This window comes from Aethina tumida, chromosome 4 (assembly GCF_024364675.1).
Source record: "Aethina tumida isolate Nest 87 chromosome 4, icAetTumi1.1, whole genome shotgun sequence".
Classification (NCBI taxonomy): Eukaryota; Metazoa; Arthropoda; class Insecta; order Coleoptera; family Nitidulidae; genus Aethina; species Aethina tumida.
In genome coordinates, this window is record NC_065438.1 from 18847685 (window position 1) to 18869989 (window position 22305).

Consider the following 22305-nt stretch of genomic DNA (forward strand, 5'->3'; position numbering starts at 1 on the left):
GTCTCTTGCACCTGAAAACACCATTTTGATCACAAAAAATGAATAGTTAGTCATGTAAAATGCTTGTTTATATTGTTCCACCAAGTTTACTAGCTTCAATCCATTGTCAAACTGGCGAGAATTAATGTTATCAACCAATTTTTCGAAGCAATTAACAAGACATACAATAAAAGTCTCATTTGCTTTGCGTGCAAGGAGAGAATTGTCAATTGACAAGTGCTCAATTCCGTTAACCCCACTTAATTTATGTAGAATCCATTGGTACAACTTTTTGATGAAATTCTTTATTAGAAGCATTTTCTAATAGGTGAATCATGGCAGTTTAATGACATGTTGCACGAGAATTTCGTACGAGATATTGTTTAATTTCTTCGTTGGTGCAGGTTTCAGGACGACCTTGATATTTTTCATCTTCAATGTTTTGAATGGAAATTACTTTAACTTTATTCAAACATTGCACGTGAAATATAGTGTAAAAATAGTCACAATTAATCGAGAATATATTTTCTCTTATTACATTGAGTTGTAGGAATGTATTTTACGGAAATATGAGAATAATTGAATTGAAATTAAAATTTGAGTGCCAAGAAAAACTATTGTTTTGGTTCACTATTGAATAGTTTTAAGTTCAACTGTTTAATATTAAAATTTATTGAAGTAAATCATATACCAAAAACCTCTTTTCCCGATTAAAAAAATTAACCTCTTTGATTCATTCAAAAAATATGTTAAAGCGTTATAAAATGAACATGACATTTCAACAAGTCTAGTTGGCACACTCCTGATTTAAATATGGTTACTTTAATGCATCAATGAAAGATATACATTTTTATTTTGCCTCAAACAACCGACATTAAAATCTTAAAAAAACATACATTTAAGCACGAATTTTATGAACCATTCTCCAATTCCGTGACACAAATTACCCTAAATTTGGTTTGACCAACTGTTTAAATACTATAAAAAGTCGGTTCATTGAGTTTTTTAACGGGTCAATATGCATATTATTACGACAATAAAAAGTAATTTGGCTCGTGAACGATTGACGTAAATACAAAAAAAATTAAGAAAATAATGAACGGAAAATTGTTAGTACAAACAGTTCGGGTTTTAACCGATTTTATAACCAGATAAAAGACATTAAGTTTTTCGTCCTTCAAAATTTTGTAAACTACTAAAAAACAATGGCATCTGGTACCGGTCCACTGAATGAAATATCAAGATTTGTTGGCCTGTGGACGTGTTTAATTTTTTTTTAATTTAATTTGTTATTTTAAAATGTCTATAAACTTCCCAAACAGATTTTATTTGTTTGAGACTTTTTGTAAACCCGGTCTAATAATATTTAGGCAATTATTTCTGGATCATCTAAACACAAAATATGTATATTATTAACATTTTTACAGTAATGTCAAACGATAATCCATAAACTAACAACTTTGGATTTATAACTTCCAAAACCTCAATAGTACACTTGTACCAACAATAACGGCCACAAAACTTCCATCCATAAATTTATAAGCTGACAACAGAATTAATTATCCATTCGTATGGTCAAGGATTATTTTAAAACCGCAATTAATCTGTCCAAATATTTGGAAAAATATCATGTTTAATTAGTCTTGTAAGAGTAATCATCAAGGTTCCACAATGTATCATAACTGTTTTAACACATCTTTATTTAACTGTTATGAAGCATCGATAAACCTAAATTTCAACAGGCTAACTAAAACAATAAGAGTGTAATTGAAACATAACAAGTTTGACCCGGCTGATGTACCGAATTGAAATAGTCTGAGTTTAGTGGAACATCAAACTAGTTATTCATGCTGGCACAATTTAGTTTGTTCCTGATTTTGATCAATACACTAAAACGAAAATAACATTCTAACGTGCATTTACATCTTTTATATACAAAATACAAATTGAATGTACATTTCTGATGTTTTTGGACTCCATTCAAAACACGTTCTTGTTTATAACGACTCCCTGTGGTCGTTGGGTTTGAGAATCAAAAGGTTGTCACCTTAAAAGGAACGACATTATGTTTGTGTCTATAAAGGTTACAAGTAACAACACACCTTTGCTTTCCACTGGTTTGGACAGATCGAAGGTCTTGCGACCTTCCTTGGACGCCTTCAGTGCTTGTTCTTCGGCAGGCGAAAGGGCCGCCAGTCTTGGATCCATCGATATCCACTGGGAAGTCAAAACATCTTCGATGGTGTACCGGGTCTTGGTGTTTGGTTCCAGCAAATGTGGTATAAACTCCTTGACTTGATCGCTCAAACCGTCAACAACTTTCGACCTGAACGCCCATTTTTTGCTCAACTGTTGTTCGTACAGCTTTTTTATGTTGCTGTCATCGAACGGCATTGCTTTGTTCAGCATTACGTACAATATGATACCCATGGACCAGAGGTCACCAATTTTTGGGTAGTACGGACTTCCTAATAATAAAATCAAGTTTTATGGCCAAACAACTAATGTATTACCCAAAACCTTGGGAACAACTTATACACAAATATTGGCTGCTACATACTAAAATTTTTTATAGGCATTAAACTGGTTTACAGTACGTAAACGTAAACACATAAATTTTACTAATGTTTTTCCCAGGTAGGTGCCATAACTTTCCACTCGTGTGGTACTTAAATAGCAACTTACCCTTCAAAATCTCAGGTGGCGCGTAGGACAGTGAACCGCAGTAAGTGGAGCTCAATATCAGTTTGCCGTTTTTGTCGCTGGTGAATCGGGCGAAACCGAAATCGGCCAGTTTCAAATTGAAGTTGCCCGTGATCAGACAGTTCTCGCACTTCAAATCCCTGTGGGCTATATCCAGGTTGTGCAGGTACTGCATCGCCAGAGATAACTGTCGGAACCACACCCTGGCCTGCGGCTCACTGACCGTCCCCTTTTTAAGTATGTACTCCAGCACGTCGCCATTTTCGGCGAAACGCATGAATATGAAGTACTTGGCCTTGCGCTGGAACACGCTGTGCACGTGCACGATGTGGGGGTGGTTCAGCCGTATGGTGATGTCCAGTTCGCGGGGCAAGAATTTTTTGACGAAGTCCTTTGGAGCTTTCAGGGTGTCGATCACTTTGCACGCCAGAACTCTCGTCTTGTTGTCCGCCTTGTCGGCTTTGGTCTCGGTGTATTCGGCCAGGTAGACTTTGGCGTAGGAGCCTTCACCGAGATTCTTCAAGATCTTGTACCCTCGCTGCGACAACGTCAGCTCTTCCGAGGGCGTGTTGAACAAGTCCTTTGCCATCTGGGCGAGCTTTACCGATGGTATTCGTCATACCTAAGGGGATAAAACTGGAATTTCGATGGGCATGTCAAAAATGTGGTGACTGCTATGACAGATCTGTTGTAACTGATAATAATCTCTTTATATTGTTTCAGTCGCTATGAAAACTATAAATAGGAAACGCAGCGGACAGAACTGTAATGTGTGGTGCTTGTGTTTACTAATTTAACCAATTTCCCAACAATTCCGAAGCGATTATCGAAAATTTATTACATATTTGAATTCCAACACGGATTATTGTTTACACAAAGCTCGGGTTAAGAAACACTAGACAATTCTAATTAATGTAAACTAGGTCGCTTATCTCAGTCTGATCGGTTCCAAGCGCTGTAACAATTTTAGAGCACACGGTACTCCATTGTGTTGTTCCATGATTGATTGACACCAAACCAGGAAGGCGCAACTTCCACATTTTTCGGATGCTGTAATATTATGTAACGCACATTTATCATCTATAAATAAGTTCGTAATGTTAACTCACTAATTTTGGATTTTCGAACGAATAAAGGAAAATCCGAAAGGGAAATTGAAAAGGGAACTTGCCACGTTCGATCCATTTATCAATTTGTGAGTCGTTGAACTCGCAAAATAAATAAGAAAAAATGCCTTTCAAGAATATTCGTTTACACATGTGTCACACACAGTATGGGGATAAGGAGTTTGCCATAAGGTCAAGGATTACGAATGTTGGCAATTTATTGCCGGTAATAAATACAGCGGTACATTTCACTCGGCAAAACGCTCGTATCCATTTGAAATTATTAAATAGTTGCTGAGAGATCGTATTTTTATTGGATTTCAGAAATTTAGGTCGGACTATAAACATCTAAATATATCTGGGATCTTCGGAGACTCAAAAATTTATACGGACGGATTCGACAAAGCTCTTTGTTTTGTTTACTTTTCAATAAATATTAAGAGACCATTTGATACAACTGCTCAAACATAACTCAAGGATTCAACAATGCGAAAATACATTGACCAACGGATATTACACAATGAATCATTCACAATTTCAAATCTGCTTTTACATTTTGTAAATTCTCCACATAAATTTCACATTTATTTGTTCTCCAAGCGATAAAATGACATAGGAAGAAAAATTAATAAATACACTTTGATAAGTAAAATATATTTCAGTGCCAATATCCCTTTGTCCTTCCTCATCAGTTCTATAGATTTCATCAAGAAGGATCATGCCTTTATATTTGCTTCTTACTAAACACCATCTCTAATCCAATTATGTCTCTGTTCGTATCAGATTTTTTCAAATTTCTACAAAAAACAATCGCCATCTACATCTTTTAATCAAAATTGCAAATAGAACTCATGAATTCAACAAAGAGAATATTTTTGAAAGATTTATTTGTCGTCTAGATGATAAGGTAATAAAAATTCACAGGACATCTGCTTATTGACTAAAAAACTAACACTACTGTTTTTCATTTAAAACACTATATCCAGGTAAAATGTAGAAAAAAGTGGTAACCCCAATAAAAAGACAACATATTTACAAAACAGTTAAAAGTAACAAATCCTGTATACATTTAAACAAATATATAGTAAAATCACTTGTAAACTTTGACATATTTATATGATTGAGGAAGACTATCGTTGGGCAAAAGCCATTCCTATTCTTATAATAGCGCCTACAACCAAAGCAACACCACTAATTATAGCCATACCCGTCAGGCCATCCTCCTTCATTCTTTTCTTGATGGTTTCTTGCAAACTCCGAACCTGTTGGTTATCTAAAGCAAAATATATATTGATGTAATCTTCAAAAATGTAAAATGTGGTGACTTACCTGGTTCAACTGACAAAAATAAGCCCACATAACCCAGTGCTTTGGAATATTCTCTAAGTCTGGCGTTTCCTACAGCAAGATAATATAGATAATTCCTTTGTCCTTCTTTATCAGTTTTGTAGAGCTCCTCAAAAAGGTTGGCGCCTTTTTCTATGTCAGCCTTATACTTGCTTCTTACTAGAGACCAGCCGTACTCAAATTGTGCCTTTGATGTAACATCGTTTTTGAAAAGTTGTTCTTGATAGATTTTTTCCAATTTCTAGATAACAAAGTTTTAATTAATCAATATGGACTGTAAATTACCGTTTCTATTAAATAAATGTCAATGGATATGGAAAAATTGACTTACCTTTAGCTCTTCGGCTAATATATCTGCCATTGGTTAAAATATTGTGACAGTGGGATCAAATGCCAAAATAAATTTAAGGATGTGTAAACGTCTGAAATGAATCGCCGCTTACACCTTAAAAGATGCACAATAAAACTGAAGGATCCAATAATGTGATTGTCTTTGATTTATTTGTTATCTAAATGATAAGATAATAGACATAGGGAGGAAAATTTATGAACATTAATTATATTATGTATTTAAGCACATAAAGAGTAAAGTCACCTGTAAAATTCGACTTTAGACATTAGATACCAAATTGAAAAATTTAGATAAATGAGAAGGACTAGTAGCGTTTCTTTTTCTTGGAAAGAGCCATTCCTACTCCTACAATAGTGCCTACAGCCAAAGCAACGCCACCAACCATTGCCATGCCCTTCAGGCCATCCTCCTTCATTTTATTCTTGATGGTTTGTTGCAAACTCTGAACCTGTTGGTTACCTAAAACAAAAGATATATTGATGTAATCTTCACTGTGTGACAAAAAGTGGTGATTTACCTGGTTCAACTGACAAAAATAAATTCACATAACTCAGTGCTTTGGAGTATTCTTTGAGTCTGGCGTTCCCCACAGCAAGATAATATAGATAATCCCTCTGTCCTTTCTCATCAGTTCTGTAGAGCTCCTCAAGAAGGTGGATGCCTTTTTCTATGTCAGCCTTATATTTGCTCCTCACCAGACACCAGCTATATTCAAATTGTGCCTTTGATGTAACATCATTTTTAAAAATTTGTTCGTGATAGATTTTTTCGAATTTCTAGAATAACAACGTTTTAATTAATCAATGTGTAAATTTTATTAAATAAATGTTATTGTGTAATTATCCAAAGTCAATGGATATGGAAAAATTGATTTACCTTTAACTCTTCGGCTTCGACAGTTTCGTCTAATATATCTGCCATTAGTTAAAATACTGTGACTGTGCGACCAAAATTAAGAATCTTAAAAAATGCAAGATATAACTCAAGGATTCAATAAGGTGACTATGTTTGGCTTATTTGTTATCAAGATGATAAGATAACAGAGGTAAGGAGGAATAACATTAATTACATTATATATTTATGAAAATAAATAAATCACTTGTAAAAATGGACTTTTGGCATTAAATGCCAAATTGACAAAAATTTAGGTAAATTAGAAATACTGGCGTTTCTTTCTTCTTACAAGAGCCATTCCTACTCCTACAATAGCTTACAAACCATCCTCCTTCATTCCCATCTTGATGGTTTATTGCAGTGAATCTGTTGGTTACCTAAAGTAAAAGATATATTCATGTAATTGTGTGATAAAATGTGGTTCAATGTTTGGTTTATTTGTTGTCTGGATGATAAGACATAAGAAGGAAAATTAATTAATAATTCACAACACATCTGCTTATACGAATTTTTATTGACTGAAAAACTAACACCTGTAGCTTAGTAAAATATATTAGTGTTATATAAATGATCAGACTCTATGCGCAGTTCTTAGCACTGTATAACAAGGGTGGAAAAATAATAGATATGTATTATGTCAGACAATATTTAACTTAATATTTTGGATAACAGCTTATAAAACTAATACAATTATTTTAAACCTAAGGAATTAATAAATCACAATGTTTACCATAATAGCAACAACTATTTTTTATTTAAAACGCTGCATCCAGGGCGAAATGTAGAAAAGTGGTAACCACAATAAAAACAACATATATATACAAAACAGTTAAAAGTATCAGAACTCATCTACATTTAAACAAATAAATAATAAAATCATTTATAAAATTCGACTTTAGACATTAAATGCCAAAACTGACAAAAAAAATTAGCTGCCTGGGGAAGACTAGGGTTTGCTTTTGCTGGCCAGTGCCATTCCTACTCCTACAATAGCGCCCACAGCCAAAGCAACACCACCAGCCATTGCCATGCCCTTCAGTCCATCCTTCTCCATCCTCTTCTTGATAGTTTGGTGCAAACTTTGAACCTGTTGATTACCTAAAGCAAAAGATACTTTGATGCATCATTGTGTGATAGAAATGTTGTGACTTACCTGGTTCAACTGACAAAAATGATCTAACATAGCTCAGTGCTTTAGAGTATTCCTTTAGTCTGGCGTTTCCCACTGCAAGATAATATAGATAATCCCTTTGCCCTTCCTCATCAGTTCTGTAGAGCTCCTCAAGAAGGATGATGCCCTTCTGTATGTCAGCCTTATATTTGCTCCTCACCAGACACCAGCCGTATTCAAATTGTGCCTTTGATGTAACATCGTTTTTGTAAAGTTGTTCGTGGTAGATTTTTTCGAATTTCTAGAAAAAACAATGTTGCAATTAATCAATATAGGCTGTGACTCACCGGTTTTTTTTCATTAAATAAATATTGTTGTGTAATTATCCGAAGTCCATAGTAAACATATAAATTTATTTACCTTTAACTCTTCGGCTTCTACGGTTTCATCTAATATATCTGCCATTGTTTAAAATACTGTGACTGTGCGATCAAAAGTACGAATTTATCAAAACACAATTATGGATATGTAAACGTCTAAATTTAATCGCCATCTACATTTTTTAATGGAAATTCTTAGTTGGATTCTAGAAAAATCGAAACCGATTTTCTAACTTGGCAAACGCAACGTTGGTGTCTTTCCCAACAGATGGCACAACAAAATGGTAACTTTACATAATAGAAATTTTTATTGTTGTTTATTATGTGGAAATAATTTTTAAACCATTCATTATTTTTTAAATATATTATGTTAGTAACTATTTTGAATCATTTTATGATTCACGACGGAAAATATGCTAAATAATTAAAGAAGCATATTTTATATAGTACAGATTCCTATTATTAATTCGTGTTATGTTGGTAGTTTTCCGTTTAATATATAGAGGGCAACATGTAAAAATTCAAAATCCAATAGGATCTTTCTAAAAACTGATTTGAAACTTACTGGATATAGGGAAGGAGGTAAATTGTTAATTTTATAAGAGTGACACATTGGAATATTCAAATAATTAAATTCTTTTTCTAAACATTGACGTCACCCACAAGAAATACTCATAACTATTGAATACATGTAATTTATTATTACAGGTTCCTGTTAATGTTACAGCTTTCATTATTCTAGTTTGACGTTTCGTGTATAGGGGACAACAGTGTTTTACACAGAATTCTCTTTTTTCAGAACTAATAGGAAATATTCAACATATCTACTTAATCATTAGATCTTATCTATTTTATTTTATTTTATTAAGACAAAACTTCGATTAGTAGTGTGTATGTAAATAAATAAAAGTCCAACATAAGATCCGAAGTAGTTTATTGTAAATAAGTATGATAGTTAAGATAAAGTCAATATGTACAAAACACTATATTATTTACAATATAAAATGCACTTATAATTTTTACACACATAATACAAAATAAACATTCTCACATTCTATAATAATTTACTATGACTAGTTTCATGAATTGTGTTCAGCTGCTTCATTACACAAAATTTTAAAATAAATACCAAAAAAACAAAAACAAATAATACAGTTTTTTTACGAAAGAATTAATAAAATATCGAAACAAATAACAAATCTACATTAAGCAATCTTAATTCCAACAAAACTAAGTTTGTTACAATTAAGTTATAAAATGCAGTGTCCTCACTCACACCCGTACTTGATAAAGTACCCATTCGGAATGCAATATTTCTTAAATACCTCTCGTACATTTAAAAAAATTATAATAAATACTTTCTACACTTTTTTTGTCAGTTTAAAATATATACAAATATGTATAGAAATATTGCATGTATATACAGCGATTTAAGCATTTTCAAAACAATTTTGAAAATGCAAAATCTCATAAAAAGATCGTATAGAGTGTTATCTGTATAACTTCAAATTTAGGCCCGGCTTAACAGAACCAGATCCGGAACAAAATGTTTACAGAAACAATATCGAACACAAACATGGAAATCTATTGGGAGTAATGTCCCGGTCTAGTTCGAGTTTACAACACGGAACCTACATATGCAGTCATAAAATATCACAAATTTGTTTATATACTTTATTTACACGTCAACATCACTCTTTTTTTATGACAGGTACGTCGCATTATAACGCAAGAGATTTCCAGCACCGAAGGCCGCATGGGACAGGTGTGCCAATCGCTTGGATTACACTGCGACTACGCAACAGATATAAAATATAAATCACTCAAAATCTTGATTTATACAATACCCTAAATACGACTTATACGTTTTTCATATATATTTATATTTGTGAGTGTGTGAGACGATTAACGAGAAATCTGCATACATCAGACAGTTTTATCACAATAATTCAAGAACAAACAGGAAGCGACCCTTTTCAATCCAGCCAAGTCATAAACGCCGTTTATGTTTTGGCTGGGCTGGACTCTGGTATCTCCAGAAAAAGTCCTTCAAAAAATTCAGTCAATTAAGGACAAGTACGAGCTTTCATTAAGTACGATCTCGTCAATCACTGGTTTTTTTAGGATCAATCGAAACGGTGTATTGCAGATCTCCCAAGCAATCGTCGTCAATCGCACCATTGATAGTTTAATAATATCCATGACAGCGAGAAAAATATACTTAGCGGCTACTGTACAGTCTCTATATTTCGTAAAAATCACATCGTGGAATGGATTCAAAATAGTTATTGCATGCAGGATCGCACTCGCACTGTTGGGGGGCGTATTAGTGCTGGTAGATGTCCCTGTGGCATCGCGGCAATCCGTTCCTGGTGTCGTTCAGGGCCCTCATTGAGTGGGCCCTGCACGAATCTCCGGTCATGTAGGTAAACCCGGTGGCGGGAAGTGTGCCCCCTTGGCCCCTTGGAGCCCTAGCACGCCGTCCCTCTCCGTCTAGACAGAACACCCCAGAGGGTGGCGCGCTAAGTTCTAGCTACAATTCCGTCACCGGTATAGGTTTGATATTATGTTGAGTGCGCATAATATAATCATCGTCGGAGAAAGTCTTCTGGTATTCGTGCTCCTTCCTACTAATGGCTCGCTTATTCCACTTGTAGTCCTTAAGAGCCTCACGAACCCGTTGCCGGTAACGAAAAAGAAAAAGCCCCAACCCACCCAGCAGGATGATGGCACTAACACACAAAGTAACCAAGATGGCTTGCTGTCTAGGGTCCGTGAAGGAACATCCCAAATCGTCGGCGGTCAAACTCCTCAACGGCCTGTCCTTCAGCTGCAAAGGCGTGGCGCATTGCACCGTCATGTTCTTCATCTTCACCGACATCAAATTGCTCAGGAACAACAGCTGACAGTCGCAATGAATCAAATTATCAGTGAGTTCGAACGAGTGCAGCTCACTGTACGACACCATCGCCTCCGACAACGACTTCAGGGCGTTCTCCTTCAATATCAGGTGTTTCAAGTTCGGCAATCCCACAAGGGCGCCGTCCTCGATGGAATCCAACTTCTTATTGCTCACGAAATTGATGGTCTCGATGTTCAAGTTCGACGTGAACGCGCCTTTTTCGACCGCCTGAAGTTCCGTCGCGCTGGTCACGTCCAACTTTCGCAAGTTCGTGAGCCCCTTGAACGCGTCCTTCTCTATGACCGTGTACTCGTTCTGGCCGATCATCAATTCCTCCAGCCGCGACAGATGCGACAGCTGCGGCGTCGGGATGTGTTGCAGCTTGTTGTCGGCCAAATTGAGCACCCGCAAACCGTTCAGCCCTCTGAACGCGTTCTGACTGATGTTCGACAGTCCGGCGCTGCTCAGATCCAAGACGGACAGCTTCTCGAGGCCCTTGAACGCGTCGTCGGGCAGTGTGGAGAAGGCGTTTAGACCGACGTGCAGCTCGGCCAGGCTGCCCAGCACGCTGAACGAAGGCGTGGGCACGGACGTCAGCTGGTTATCGTCCAAGTACAAGACCCTCAACGCCATCAGTCCCTCGAACGCGTAAGCGTCGATTTTGGATATCCTGTTCTGGCCCAGGTTGAGCTCCTCCAGCTTGGGCAAAATCGAAAACAGCCCGCGGGGCAGCTCCTCCAGGAAGTTCTCCCTCAAATTGAGAACCGTCAACGATTTCAGCCCTTGGAAGGTGTTGTTGTTGATGGAGGAGAGTTTGTTCTTGTTCAGGTGCAGCTCCTGCAGCTTGACCTGGTTGATGAAGCTCTTGGTGGGTATGTTCACCAGATGGTTGTTGGATAGGTCGACGTACTGCAGGTCCCTGTAGAACTGGAAGGCGGCGTCCACCGTTTTGATCTTGTTGTTCTTGAGGACCAGCCTCTGGATGGCGGGGTTCAGGGTTATGGGGATCACGTCCAGCTTGCCCCTTTCGCAGGTCACCACGTAGGTTTCATCGTTGCAGGTGCAGCCGCCCGGACAGGGGAGGGCTGTGGCCGTCGAGACCAGCAACGTGAACACCAGCAGGTGAATCATCTGTAACAAAAAGAAACGGTAACGTTAATGACCAGATGAAATATTGAGGTGGATTAACTATTCAATATTGAAGCCCGCTAAAGTGATGTTTAATTAAAATTGAATGCTAATTTATTATTTTGTGTTTTATCGAACTTTTGTTGGAGTTGTGCCGTAACCATTAATAAATTATGTTCATGAATAATTATATAGCACAGCAAATTGTTTTTATTAAATTCACGTAGGTTCAATGCATTGTTTATTTGCCTCGTGCTGCAGCAAAACAGCCCTTATATTTTTAGGTCGATTTATTGTTGTTTGAATATTGTCAAGACTGACTTTTTTTGTGTTCCACCTCAGTTAACTCGATGTACTCGAATTAGCTGCAGTATGACTGAAAAGCGACAAAGAGAAAAGCCAACAGTCAATTGATAACGTTTTCTTTTAGTTTTTTTTGGTGAATTGTGAGCAAACTGGCTGCACTCACAAAAAAACGTATAAAATGGATAAATGCGAGAGCGGGGCTGACGTGTAGGTGGGACGGCCGTAAAAAGAGCAAAAGCCACATTAAGATATATGAATGGGAAGCAGTCGATACGGAAATATTAGACTAGGAGGAAAAACAAATACAGTGAATATTCAGAAGAGCACGGGCGCCAGAAGCCGGATGGCAGAAATTGATTTTTACCAATATCCGACGGAGGTTGGAGGAAAAAAAGCACGCGAGTGAACTGTGGAAATTTATATTAGCGAGTGGCACGCAATCCAACGGAGCCTTTACTCGTACCGGCAGATTTATGGTCCGCTAAATAAATAGTCATGAAGGAATTGCCGACGAATTTACGACTAGTTGGAACTATTGCGGGATGTATCCGGCTTAATAAAATGAAATGTGCGACAATGTGGCCAAAATGTGAGCGTATCAGGACTGGATTCCGCCGGTTCCACGGTGATTTTAATGAAGAAAGTGCAGCGCACAGCCTTTAATTACTGCGTCGTCCTCGAATATAAACACTCTTGGTTTTAAATGGACTCTAATTACGGCTCCAAATAATTACACCTACCGTATTATTCCCTATTATGTTCGCCAGAATATCTATTTAACGAAGCGGGGCCTCCACTACCCGCACTAATATCCGAACATGTTGCCCTTCTGGACCATTTTACTAGTGAACATTTCGCCTCTTAATAATTGCAAGCGAAAACAATACGAAGACATTTTGTGCAAGTATTTGCTGACGAAATAAAAAGGGACGAATCAAACTAAATACTCGGAAGCGGAGGATGGAACAAAAAGTCAAAACTTGAAATATTAAAGGTGCTAACGGAAAGGTAAATACAAAGCGCAGGCAAATTCCATATTATTGTTTGGACAAGAAAGATTTTATTTGAACGTTGGATCGATATTCCTCAACGGAGTTCTATTTAACGTGAGCACAGCAAATGTTGACTAATGAGTGAGTTGAGTCGTCTATTTGTAAAACAATTTGTAGTATTTTAAGAATGTGGCAACGCATCTGTTTCTCTAGTCGTGTGAATGGCAGTTGCAGTTTTTAAAAGTTAGATGACCCCTTTATAAACTAGTTTCTTTAGTTTTTAATGGGTTCAGTAGCTCATGTGGTGTGTTGTTTGTGAGGATGACCACTGGAATATTGTTCTATTTATTATCAGCATAGCAATAGTTATTTACATAAAAAGATGTAAGTTATTTCTGACTCAAGTTTTAGTTTGAAGTATCATTTGTGTGTGAGGTTGACCACAGGAATATTGTTCTATTTATTATGAGCACCTCAATAGCTGACTAATGAGGGAGTTGGGTCCTCCACTTGTAAAACAATTTAAAGTATTTTAAGAATCTGACAGTACATCTGCTTCTGGAGTCATATGAATGGAAGTTCAAGTTTTTAAAAGTTACATGATCTCTTTTTAAACTTAATTTCTTTACATTCTATTTATTATGAGCACCTCAATAGCTGACTAATGAGTGAGTTGAGTCCTCCACATGTGAAACAACAGCTGACTAATGAGTGAGCTGAGTCCACTTGTAAACCAATTTGAAGTATACCAAGACTGATTCAACGCATCTGCTTCCCGGAGTCGTGCGAATGGAAGTTCAAGTTTTCAAAAGTTAGATGACCCCTCCGTAAACTCCATTCCACCAGATAAAAGGGTCTAAGTTTTTTTTTCTGGTCCCGGATTTCGTTTTATGCATCGTTTGTGAGGACGACGATGGGAATATTGTTGATGTTGCGTCTTGGGGCATTTGATATTCCGCAGTATCTAAATAAAAATGAAGTTAAACTGGCAAGTTCGCTCGTAATATTCATAAAATTCCGCTCGCATTTTACCCCGATAACACAATACGGAACGTGTTTGCGTCGTTACTATGATTTTTTATTGCCATGTTGAGCACGCAGACGATTTCTCTTTGCCGGTCTCGTCCCTCGATAAAAAAAAATCACGAGCCCGACCCCCGGCTGCCCCTTACCCCGGGCAACTGGATTCATATAAATGTATGTGTGTGTGTATCCCGCGGACACTTCGAGGCGTCGGTAGATTTCCCAGGGTGGCGCGTTTTACTTTCAAAGAAAACACACCCCCAGCGGTCGAACTCCTCGGCCAATTTGCATTCGTTTTTATGAAACCCGACGTGGTGTTTACATAAAACTGAGCCCACCGAATTCAATAACGGGATTGAGCAAATTTTCGAGTTGTTGTTTCGGACTGGAACGACACGACATTCCTTTTATAATTCAAAAAAAAACCTCAATATGTGCTTTATCAAAGCGTGGAGGTTCGAATTAAATCCCGGCGTTGCACGGCGGCGTCCCGACCTTTAAAACGCAGCAAGAACCGAGAGGCAGTAAATCATAAATACGCTGTTTTCCTCCGGTATAAATCATTTTCAATATTCCCTTAAATCATGCCCGGCGTTTTTGTTTTAATCCTGTTCCACCGTGGCATGTGTGTGAGTGCAAAGGGCGTCGGTGTACTTAGGAGGACGAGGCGTGTTTGCCGGCGTGCGACCGACACGGTGTTTTATATCGGGGCGCATTATAAACAATATAAAAATTCCGGGCGCAAGGACATTTATCAAAGTTGGAGACGGACCGGAGCAGATCCAGAACTATAACGCTTATCTCTACAGCTCTTCCGCGTTATTGTTCTGTTTTGGTATGTATTTATACGAGGGCCGTATTGGTTTTTGAGTCGCCGCAACGCCCGACGAAGTACCGGCCAAGAGATATACGAACTCTTTTTGCCCGTCCGCCCCGCAGTCCGGAATTTATTTGCGGCGGTTCGCCGCTTTATTTTTTATTAGCCCTATTTTTCGTCCGGCTGTGCGCGGAATACGTGATTGAGGCCGGCCAATTGTGTGTCGCAAATACTGATTAGACGAGTGTAATCCCCGGCATCCACCCCGAGGAATATGTAACTGATAAACAGGGGACTTTGTGGGTTATAACAGTGTCGGCGGTGTCTTGGCGGCGGACCGGCGTTGCAATATTTATGGCCGCCACTCCATGCGGAACTAATTCACTATCAAATTCTCGACGCGTTTCTGCCGCCATTTTTTATTCGTGCGTTCCTCCTCCGAAACCACCTGGAGGATCACCTACGATTAATTACTTTTCTGGCCGATTGGCACATTAATCACCGAAAGCGGGGAACGACGACCAGAAAATTATGTAATCCGAAACCCCTCGCTCAGCTTACACATGTTCCGTGTGAAAGAACAAGGAGGCAGAAATAGGAACTGTTGATGATGTTGGGGCTCAATGGCACAAGAAAATAGAACACATCCAGTGGTCAGAGTTCATTGATTTTTATTGAAGCAATAGATTAAAAATTTAGACAAAAATATTGAATATATAATGAGTTGGACATCCACGATGATCAATAATAAGGTGGTCAATTTCGTCCTGAGATACCTCAATCAATGTCTTCTCTACTTGAAGCTGATAGTCTGTCAAAATCCGTAGAGGAAGACTGAATTTGGAAGTCTTTGTTGTTGTGTAGTGGTTCAGGAAATGCACCTAATTATAGAAGAAAATAGAACACATCCAGTGGTCAGAGCTTACTGATTTTTGGTGAACAGTTTGTGGCAATAGAGAGTAACAACTGATTAAAAATTTAGACAAAAATATTGAATATGTTGATGAGAATCAACTCATAATGAGTTGGACATCCACGATGATCCAGGCACTCAGTTATTCCTTTTGCTATTAATCTAATAAGGTGGTCAATTTCGTCCTGAGATACCTCAATCAATGTCTTCTCTACTTGAAGCTGATAGTCTGTCAAAATCCGTAGAGGAAGACTGAATTTGGAAGTCTTTGTTGTTGTGTAGTGGTTCAGGAAATGTACCTAATTATAGAAGAAAATAGAACACATCCAGTGGTCAGAGCTTACTGATTTTTGGTGAACAGTTTGTGGTAATAGAGAGTAATAACTGATTAAAAATTTAGACAAAAATATTGAATATCTTGATGAGAATCAACTCATAATGAGTTGGACATCCACGATGATCCAGACACTCAGTTATTCTTCCTACTATTAATCTAATAAGGTGGTCAATTTCGTCCTGAGATACCTCAATCAATGTTTTTTCCAATTGAAGTTGAAAGTCTGTCAAAGTTTGTAGAGGAAGAGTGAATTTGGAAGTGTTTGTTGTTGTGTAGTGGTTCAGGAAATACACCTAATTACAGAAGAAAATAGAACACATCCAGTGGTCAGTGTTTACTGGTTTTTAGTGCACAGTTTAAGGCAATAGAGAGTAGCAACTGATTAAAAATTTAGAAAAAAAATATTGAATATGTTGATCAGAATCAACTTATAATGAGTTGGATATCCACGATGATCCAGATACTCAGTTATTCTTCTTGCTATTAATCTAATAAGATGGTCAATTTCGTCCTGAGATATCTCATTCAATGTCACCTCTACTTGACGATGAAAGTCTATCAAAGACTGTAGAGGAAGAGCTGAATTTGGATGTCATCAATAGATGATGATGAGCTTTCCAAACTGGTCATGGCAGGTCTTCCACATCAAAATCTAATCATTATTGTCTTCATTCGATAAAATTGGATCTACACTTCCCGTTTCCTAATCCACAGGGTATATTTTTAGCCTGCAGGACCACAACAAACGGTTTTTAATGGGTAAACATCCCGCGGCGTCCCGACGTCTGGCCCACCGACATCCGAATCGCCGAACGAAAAACGATTATAACACGAATTTACGTAGGTGTCACTCGCAGAGGAACGGCGAGAGGGGCCGGCCAATCTGTGTAATGTTTCCCGCAGGAACGGTAAGCAGCTTACCATGCCGCCGGCCGCGATGATTGGGCAGGGGACCGAGGGGCCGCCGCCACTTACATCCACCAACATTTAGTGCCCGCTCCCGAATGCGTCCCCAGCCGCCGAACTTTCCGTACCGCCGTCGAAACGACTTTTTTCCTCCGACCGCCGCATTTATTAATTATAATGGGGACTCGGCCGCCGCATGCGATTGTTTAAAACGAAATTAACCAGCTCACCAGAACCATCTTTATGGCTTTTTGTTTCGGACGTCGACTTTCCGTTGTTATTGTGCTATTATCGTAGGTAACTGCGTTTCCGTTTTGCCTCCGTCGAGCTTTAAATGCGAGGTTAATAGGGCCTTTTTGCGTTTTATTTCGGACCGCTTGGACTGCACCTACGTTAGAGCCCGAGAAATCCTATCGGAGGATAAAATTGTATTAGGTTGGCCTTGCGTCTTGATTGACTGATACATAAAACAGTTGGCGGGGCTTTATCGTCCACCCCAATAAAGTGAAATGGGGAATTAATTGTTCCGGTCCCCTTCTGTGTAAAACTGTACATCGTCGATAAACACATAGTGGCGTTTTTGTGCGTCAAACAAAAGGGCAAAAATTGCATTATAAGCAGTCCTAGTTGGTTAGTTGATGTACACGTTATTAAGCACTTTTGTTTCCATTGAGTCATTGAACTATTGTTCACATAAACAGCTTCGAAGTGTGAAATTTTCAGCAAATCCTATACGATCATCATTACTAATTATTCAAAACCGGAATGGAAACTTTAATATAACGATTTAAGTTGGAGCTTAGCACAATATTGAACTGCACAAAAGAAACGGGAAAACAGTTATCTGGGTCGCAATCTTTGTCGGAAACTTCATTACCATAAAACTGAAATTACTCGTTAAATAACCAATAAAGAAAAAGTATTATTGTCATTTTAATATGAGCCATTCTCTTAAGCTCGCCTTTATCACTTTCCCTTTTTTTCAGCCGGGCTGAAAGCCGCTGAAAAATAATCGGGCTGAAGCCTTGCATCCATTTTCCATTTGACGGCAATTCGTCAGCTGAACAAATCTCGTTATAGTTTATTCGGGTCGAAATTAAAATTGTCTGAGAACTTTCACATCAAAAAAAAAGTATACGGACAATTAAGCCCTCGAAAAAATTATTCGTCCTTTTACCATTAGCGTCCATTCGTAAATCATTGCGAAACTTGATTATAAAACGGTTGGATAACAAGTAACAACGGATTAATTAGCGTGGACTTTTTATTATTTGGCACCGGTTCAAGTGTCGATATAAATAAACGATGGTTCGGTTACTTGTTGTGCTGCTTCGGTGTTTTTTAAATTAAATACGCGGGCCACATAACCGAAATGTGATGATTCAAATAAATGTATCGATGTGCATTCATGGACTAATTCGGTTAGAAAATGTTTTTGCCTCAACACAGTCGTGTATGAAATGTCGGTTTGGACCGAGGCAGTATATCTTCCTGCCTCGAAATGTTAGTGGAACTCAGGTGTGGAATGTCTATTTTTGAACATGATGTGTATTTCGCATGCGAATTTTTATTATCTCATTTGAATAAATTTTAAAGTGGAATAATGGAGTCGTGTATTCCTTGGGAAGGTAAATACACCAAGAAATTAACGCATCACTCCAATAATAAATAATAATATTAATATTTTCTGGCATTGGAAAAAATGGGTTTCTATTTATAATTGTTACAAAATCTCTTAAAAAACATTTTGATAAATTTTAAAAATTAGAAATATAAAAATTATAAAGACTAGAAAAATTAGATAAATTAGAAGAAATTTAAAAATCTTAAAACTTAGTGTATTTAAATCTAATTATCCCACACTGTTCAGTTATCTCATTAAATTTTGTTTATTTATCGTCACTATTCGGGTAAATATTTAATAATTTGATGAAATCTAATTGGGGTTTTAATTAAATTTAGAATTCCTCCATTTGATTTGTTGAAAAGCTTTTAATTTGTGGCCGCCACCTTGACATTTCAGCCGCAGCAAAAATTCCACGTATCCACTTATCTTCAGTTTTAATTAGCCTAAGACTAATGATAATCCGTATCGTTTTATCTGAATATTTAAAGAGCAATATGTCAGCGTTTCCTGTAGTTCGAAACCTGTTGTAAGTCGGGTTTAATCTACTGTATTTTATCATCCCGATAGGAATTAGTTCCAGCCTTCATTCCGACCATATCCACGGCACGTTTTAATGTATTCTTCCTGCAATAAACCGCTCGATAACAATGATAGCCAATTAATCCGGACCTTTATATCGCCAAGATAAAATTCCTTTAATTAATTGTGGCCGAAGCTTTTAACCTGGGCTCAAAGCTCGCCGGTTTTTTTATTCTAAAACGTGATATATCGGCACCGTTTTGCTCTGGGTCTTTTGTCGGCCGATGACGCAAGTCCGACCGGTTGTCGGTACGTTGGCACCGTCGTACCCGCGGAATTCATTCACACGCTCGGCCACCCGAAGGACTTCTTCCTTTTGGTTTAATGACCCAGAACGATTTTCTTCCAGTCGGCTCGGGTAAACAATGATCCTCATCACCTACTCACCTTCACGTTGGAAAGTTGGTACTCCATTGTACATCGGAAATAAATCACGATTGCCACATTACAGACGTTAAAATTCAATGAGGCACGAACACAATTCGACGGCCCGAGGCGTTTTACTCCGTACGGCGAACTATTATTTAAACATCCGAGGCAACATTCCCCGGGACATGTTATAATTATCGTACCGATTTTGTTGCTGCGAAAAAGGCAATTTTTTCCATCAATTAAAACCGGGCGACGACGTCTCGCTTCCTCGGACCCATCCACGGTAATTGCGTATAATCAAGGGGAATAAAACCGGTAAAATAAATATCTTCACTTCATTAACTTGGATCGTTCATGCGACGATAAATTGCAGGCGAGACCACTTTTACCGCATATCATCCCGTCCTTGAATCGCATACCTAAATGTCCCCGGCATGGCAACCAACATGGACATAAATAACAATTTTTATTCTCGTTTTTATTTATCTTATTTAGCGGAATCCAGCTTTCGAGGCACGTTGCTGTTTGGCATTGTTAAAGGCTGATTGAAATGATGGTGGCCCACGCCGCCGTCTTCCGACTCACCTCCCGGTCTTTATATGGCTAATCTTCCAATTCTAATACTGGGGATTTGATGTGTGACCGGCCGCACCCCGATTAATCACAAACCTGAGACTTGAGACTATTCGCAGGTGCGAAGGAAAATGCTTTTTATCCACCGGCTATGAATTATCCAAGATTGCAAGATTTATCGAGTTCGAGGAATTGCTGGCTGGTTACGTAAGGCTGGTTTTGAAAGAATGATGGACTGCTTATCGGGAATTGTTACTATTTGACCTCATTATGCGGTTTCGTAGTCGTTTTGCGTTGAGGCGCGTATTTAGATAAACGTTAAGTATCAGATTAAGTTAGTACTGTTACCAGCATTGGTATTATTAGATCAGTACTGCGGTGAGAGCTTTTTATTGCCCATTTTTTAATAGTAAAAATTTTAAAAATTATAAAAATTAGAAAAATTGTAAAAATTAAAAAAATTATAAAAAGAAAAATTAATTAGAAAAATTAAAAATTTAAAAATTTTGAATAATTCAAAAAATTAGAAATATTATAAAAATTATAGATTAGAAAAATTTTAAAAACTTGAAAAATTAATTAAAAAAATTAGAAAATTTGAAAAATTAGAAAAGTAAATTAGAAAAACTTGAAAAATTAGAATTATAAAAATTATAAACATTGCAAGAATTATAAAAATTAGAAGTTTCAAAAATTTGAAAAATTAATTTGAAAAATTAGAAAAATTTGAAAAATTAATTAGAAAAATTTAAAAAATTAGAATTAAAAAATTTTTAAAAATTTGAAAAATTACAAAAATTTGTAAAATTAATTAGAACAATTTGAAAAATTAGAAGAATTTGAAAAATTTGAAAAATTTGAAAAATTTGAAAAATTTGAAAAATTTGAAAAATTAGAAAAATTAGAAAAATTAATTTGAAAAATTAGAAAATTTGAAAAATTTTAAAAATTCGAAATATATTATTAAGACTAGAAAAATTATAATAATTATAAAAATTATAAAAAATATATAAATTATAAAAATTTGAATTAGAAAAATTTGGAAAATTAGAAAAATTAGAAAAATTAATTTGAAAAATTAGAAAATTTGAAAAATTTTAAAAATTCGAAATATATTATTAAGACTAGAAAAATTATAATTATAAAAATTATAAAATTATAAAAAATATATAAATTATAAAAATTTGAATTAGAAAAATTTGGAAAATTTGAAAAATTAATTAGAAAAATTTGAAAAATTAGAAAAATTATAAAAAATTAAAAAAAATATAAGAATTTGAAATATTTGAAAAATTTGAAAAAGTTGAAAAACTTGAAAATTATAAGAATTTGAAATATTTGAAAAATTTGAAAAAGTTGAAAAACTTGAAAAATTAATTAAAACAATTTGAAAAATAATTTAGAAAAATTTGGTAAAATAGAATAATTAGAATAACTAGAAAAATTAAAAAAAAAATCAAAAATTAGAAAAATAATGTGAATAAATACTTAACTAAATCCACTAAGTTCTATTGAAAATAAAAAAAAATAAAAAAGATACTGATGTTTTAAGTCCAAAAGTAAAATAAACCAAAATGTTGATATTCTCAATAACATTACCAACTTCCATCGACCGTAATTGACAACACGAACCCAACCACTCATTTTTTTACAGCCAAAAACGAATTTACAACGAGACACAGCATCCCAACAAATAAAATTCGACTCCACGTAAGGCCCATGAAAACTTGAAGCGGATATGATGGACATAAATCACTTAGTTTGCGTCGATTTCCCCAAAACAAATCGATTTATTTGCGCAGTTTCGGAAATTTATTGTTGATGTATACACCCATTTTGGTTAACAAACGATCGGGGTGCTTCGAAACGTTCGCCACTTATTGTGTTGTTTTCGTAACGATACAAATGGACTACTGGGCACACATCTGCACCGACGCCTCAGCGGATCATCCCCATTT

At 36.6% G+C, this 22305-nt stretch overlaps 5 protein-coding genes across 7 annotated transcripts in view; all 5 read right to left on the bottom strand.

Moving 5' to 3' along the window:
• Positions 1–1880: 1880 nt before the first annotated feature.
• Positions 1881–3363, bottom strand: LOC109604383 (testis-specific serine/threonine-protein kinase 1). The gene is made up of 3 exons (XM_020020907.2): positions 2665–3363; positions 2082–2447; positions 1881–2026 (listed from the first exon to the last, which is right to left on the bottom strand). The coding sequence occupies exons 1-3, from the start codon at positions 3269–3271 to the stop codon at positions 1977–1979; spliced, it is 1023 nt and encodes a 340-aa protein (XP_019876466.1). The 5' UTR covers positions 3272–3363; the 3' UTR covers positions 1881–1976.
• Positions 3364–4598: 1235 nt separating this feature from the next.
• On the bottom strand, positions 4599–5544 carry LOC109606996 (mitochondrial fission 1 protein-like). The gene is made up of 3 exons (XM_020023517.2): positions 5467–5544; positions 5118–5376; positions 4599–5061 (listed from the first exon to the last, which is right to left on the bottom strand). Exons 1-3 carry the CDS (start codon positions 5494–5496, stop codon positions 4919–4921), a joined length of 432 nt encoding a protein of 143 aa, XP_019879076.2. The 5' UTR covers positions 5497–5544; the 3' UTR covers positions 4599–4918.
• LOC109601472 (mitochondrial fission 1 protein-like) lies at positions 5476–6533 on the bottom strand. Of its 2 annotated transcripts, XR_007547918.1 has the most exons (4): positions 6364–6533; positions 6005–6263; positions 5731–5946; positions 5476–5580 (listed from the first exon to the last, which is right to left on the bottom strand). XR_007547918.1 is itself a non-coding variant. In XM_020017718.2 (3 exons), exons 1-3 carry the CDS (start codon positions 6406–6408, stop codon positions 5792–5794), a joined length of 459 nt encoding a protein of 152 aa, XP_019873277.1. In that variant the 5' UTR covers positions 6409–6527; the 3' UTR covers positions 5610–5791. The 2 variants fall into 2 exon arrangements, 1 of the variants encoding a protein (XP_019873277.1); XM_020017718.2 differs by lacking the exon at positions 5476–5580 and having other exon boundaries at positions 5610–5946; positions 6364–6527.
• A 342-nt stretch (positions 6534–6875) lies between these two features.
• On the bottom strand, positions 6876–8048 carry LOC109601468 (mitochondrial fission 1 protein-like). Its single transcript, XM_020017715.2, has 3 exons — positions 7913–8048; positions 7535–7793; positions 6876–7479 (listed from the first exon to the last, which is right to left on the bottom strand). Exons 1-3 carry the CDS (start codon positions 7955–7957, stop codon positions 7328–7330), a joined length of 456 nt encoding a protein of 151 aa, XP_019873274.1. The 5' UTR covers positions 7958–8048; the 3' UTR covers positions 6876–7327.
• Positions 8049–8789: 741 nt separating this feature from the next.
• LOC109601473 (insulin-like growth factor-binding protein complex acid labile subunit) overlaps positions 8790–22305 on the bottom strand; it is a 32066-nt gene continuing 18550 nt past the window's right edge. For both annotated transcript variants that reach the window (XM_049966967.1, XM_020017719.2), the window contains one exon: positions 8790–11905. In XM_049966967.1, coding sequence (XP_049822924.1) covers positions 10406–11905 — 1500 coding nt within the window. In that variant the 3' untranslated portion in view covers positions 8790–10405. The remainder of the gene's footprint in view (positions 11906–22305) is intronic.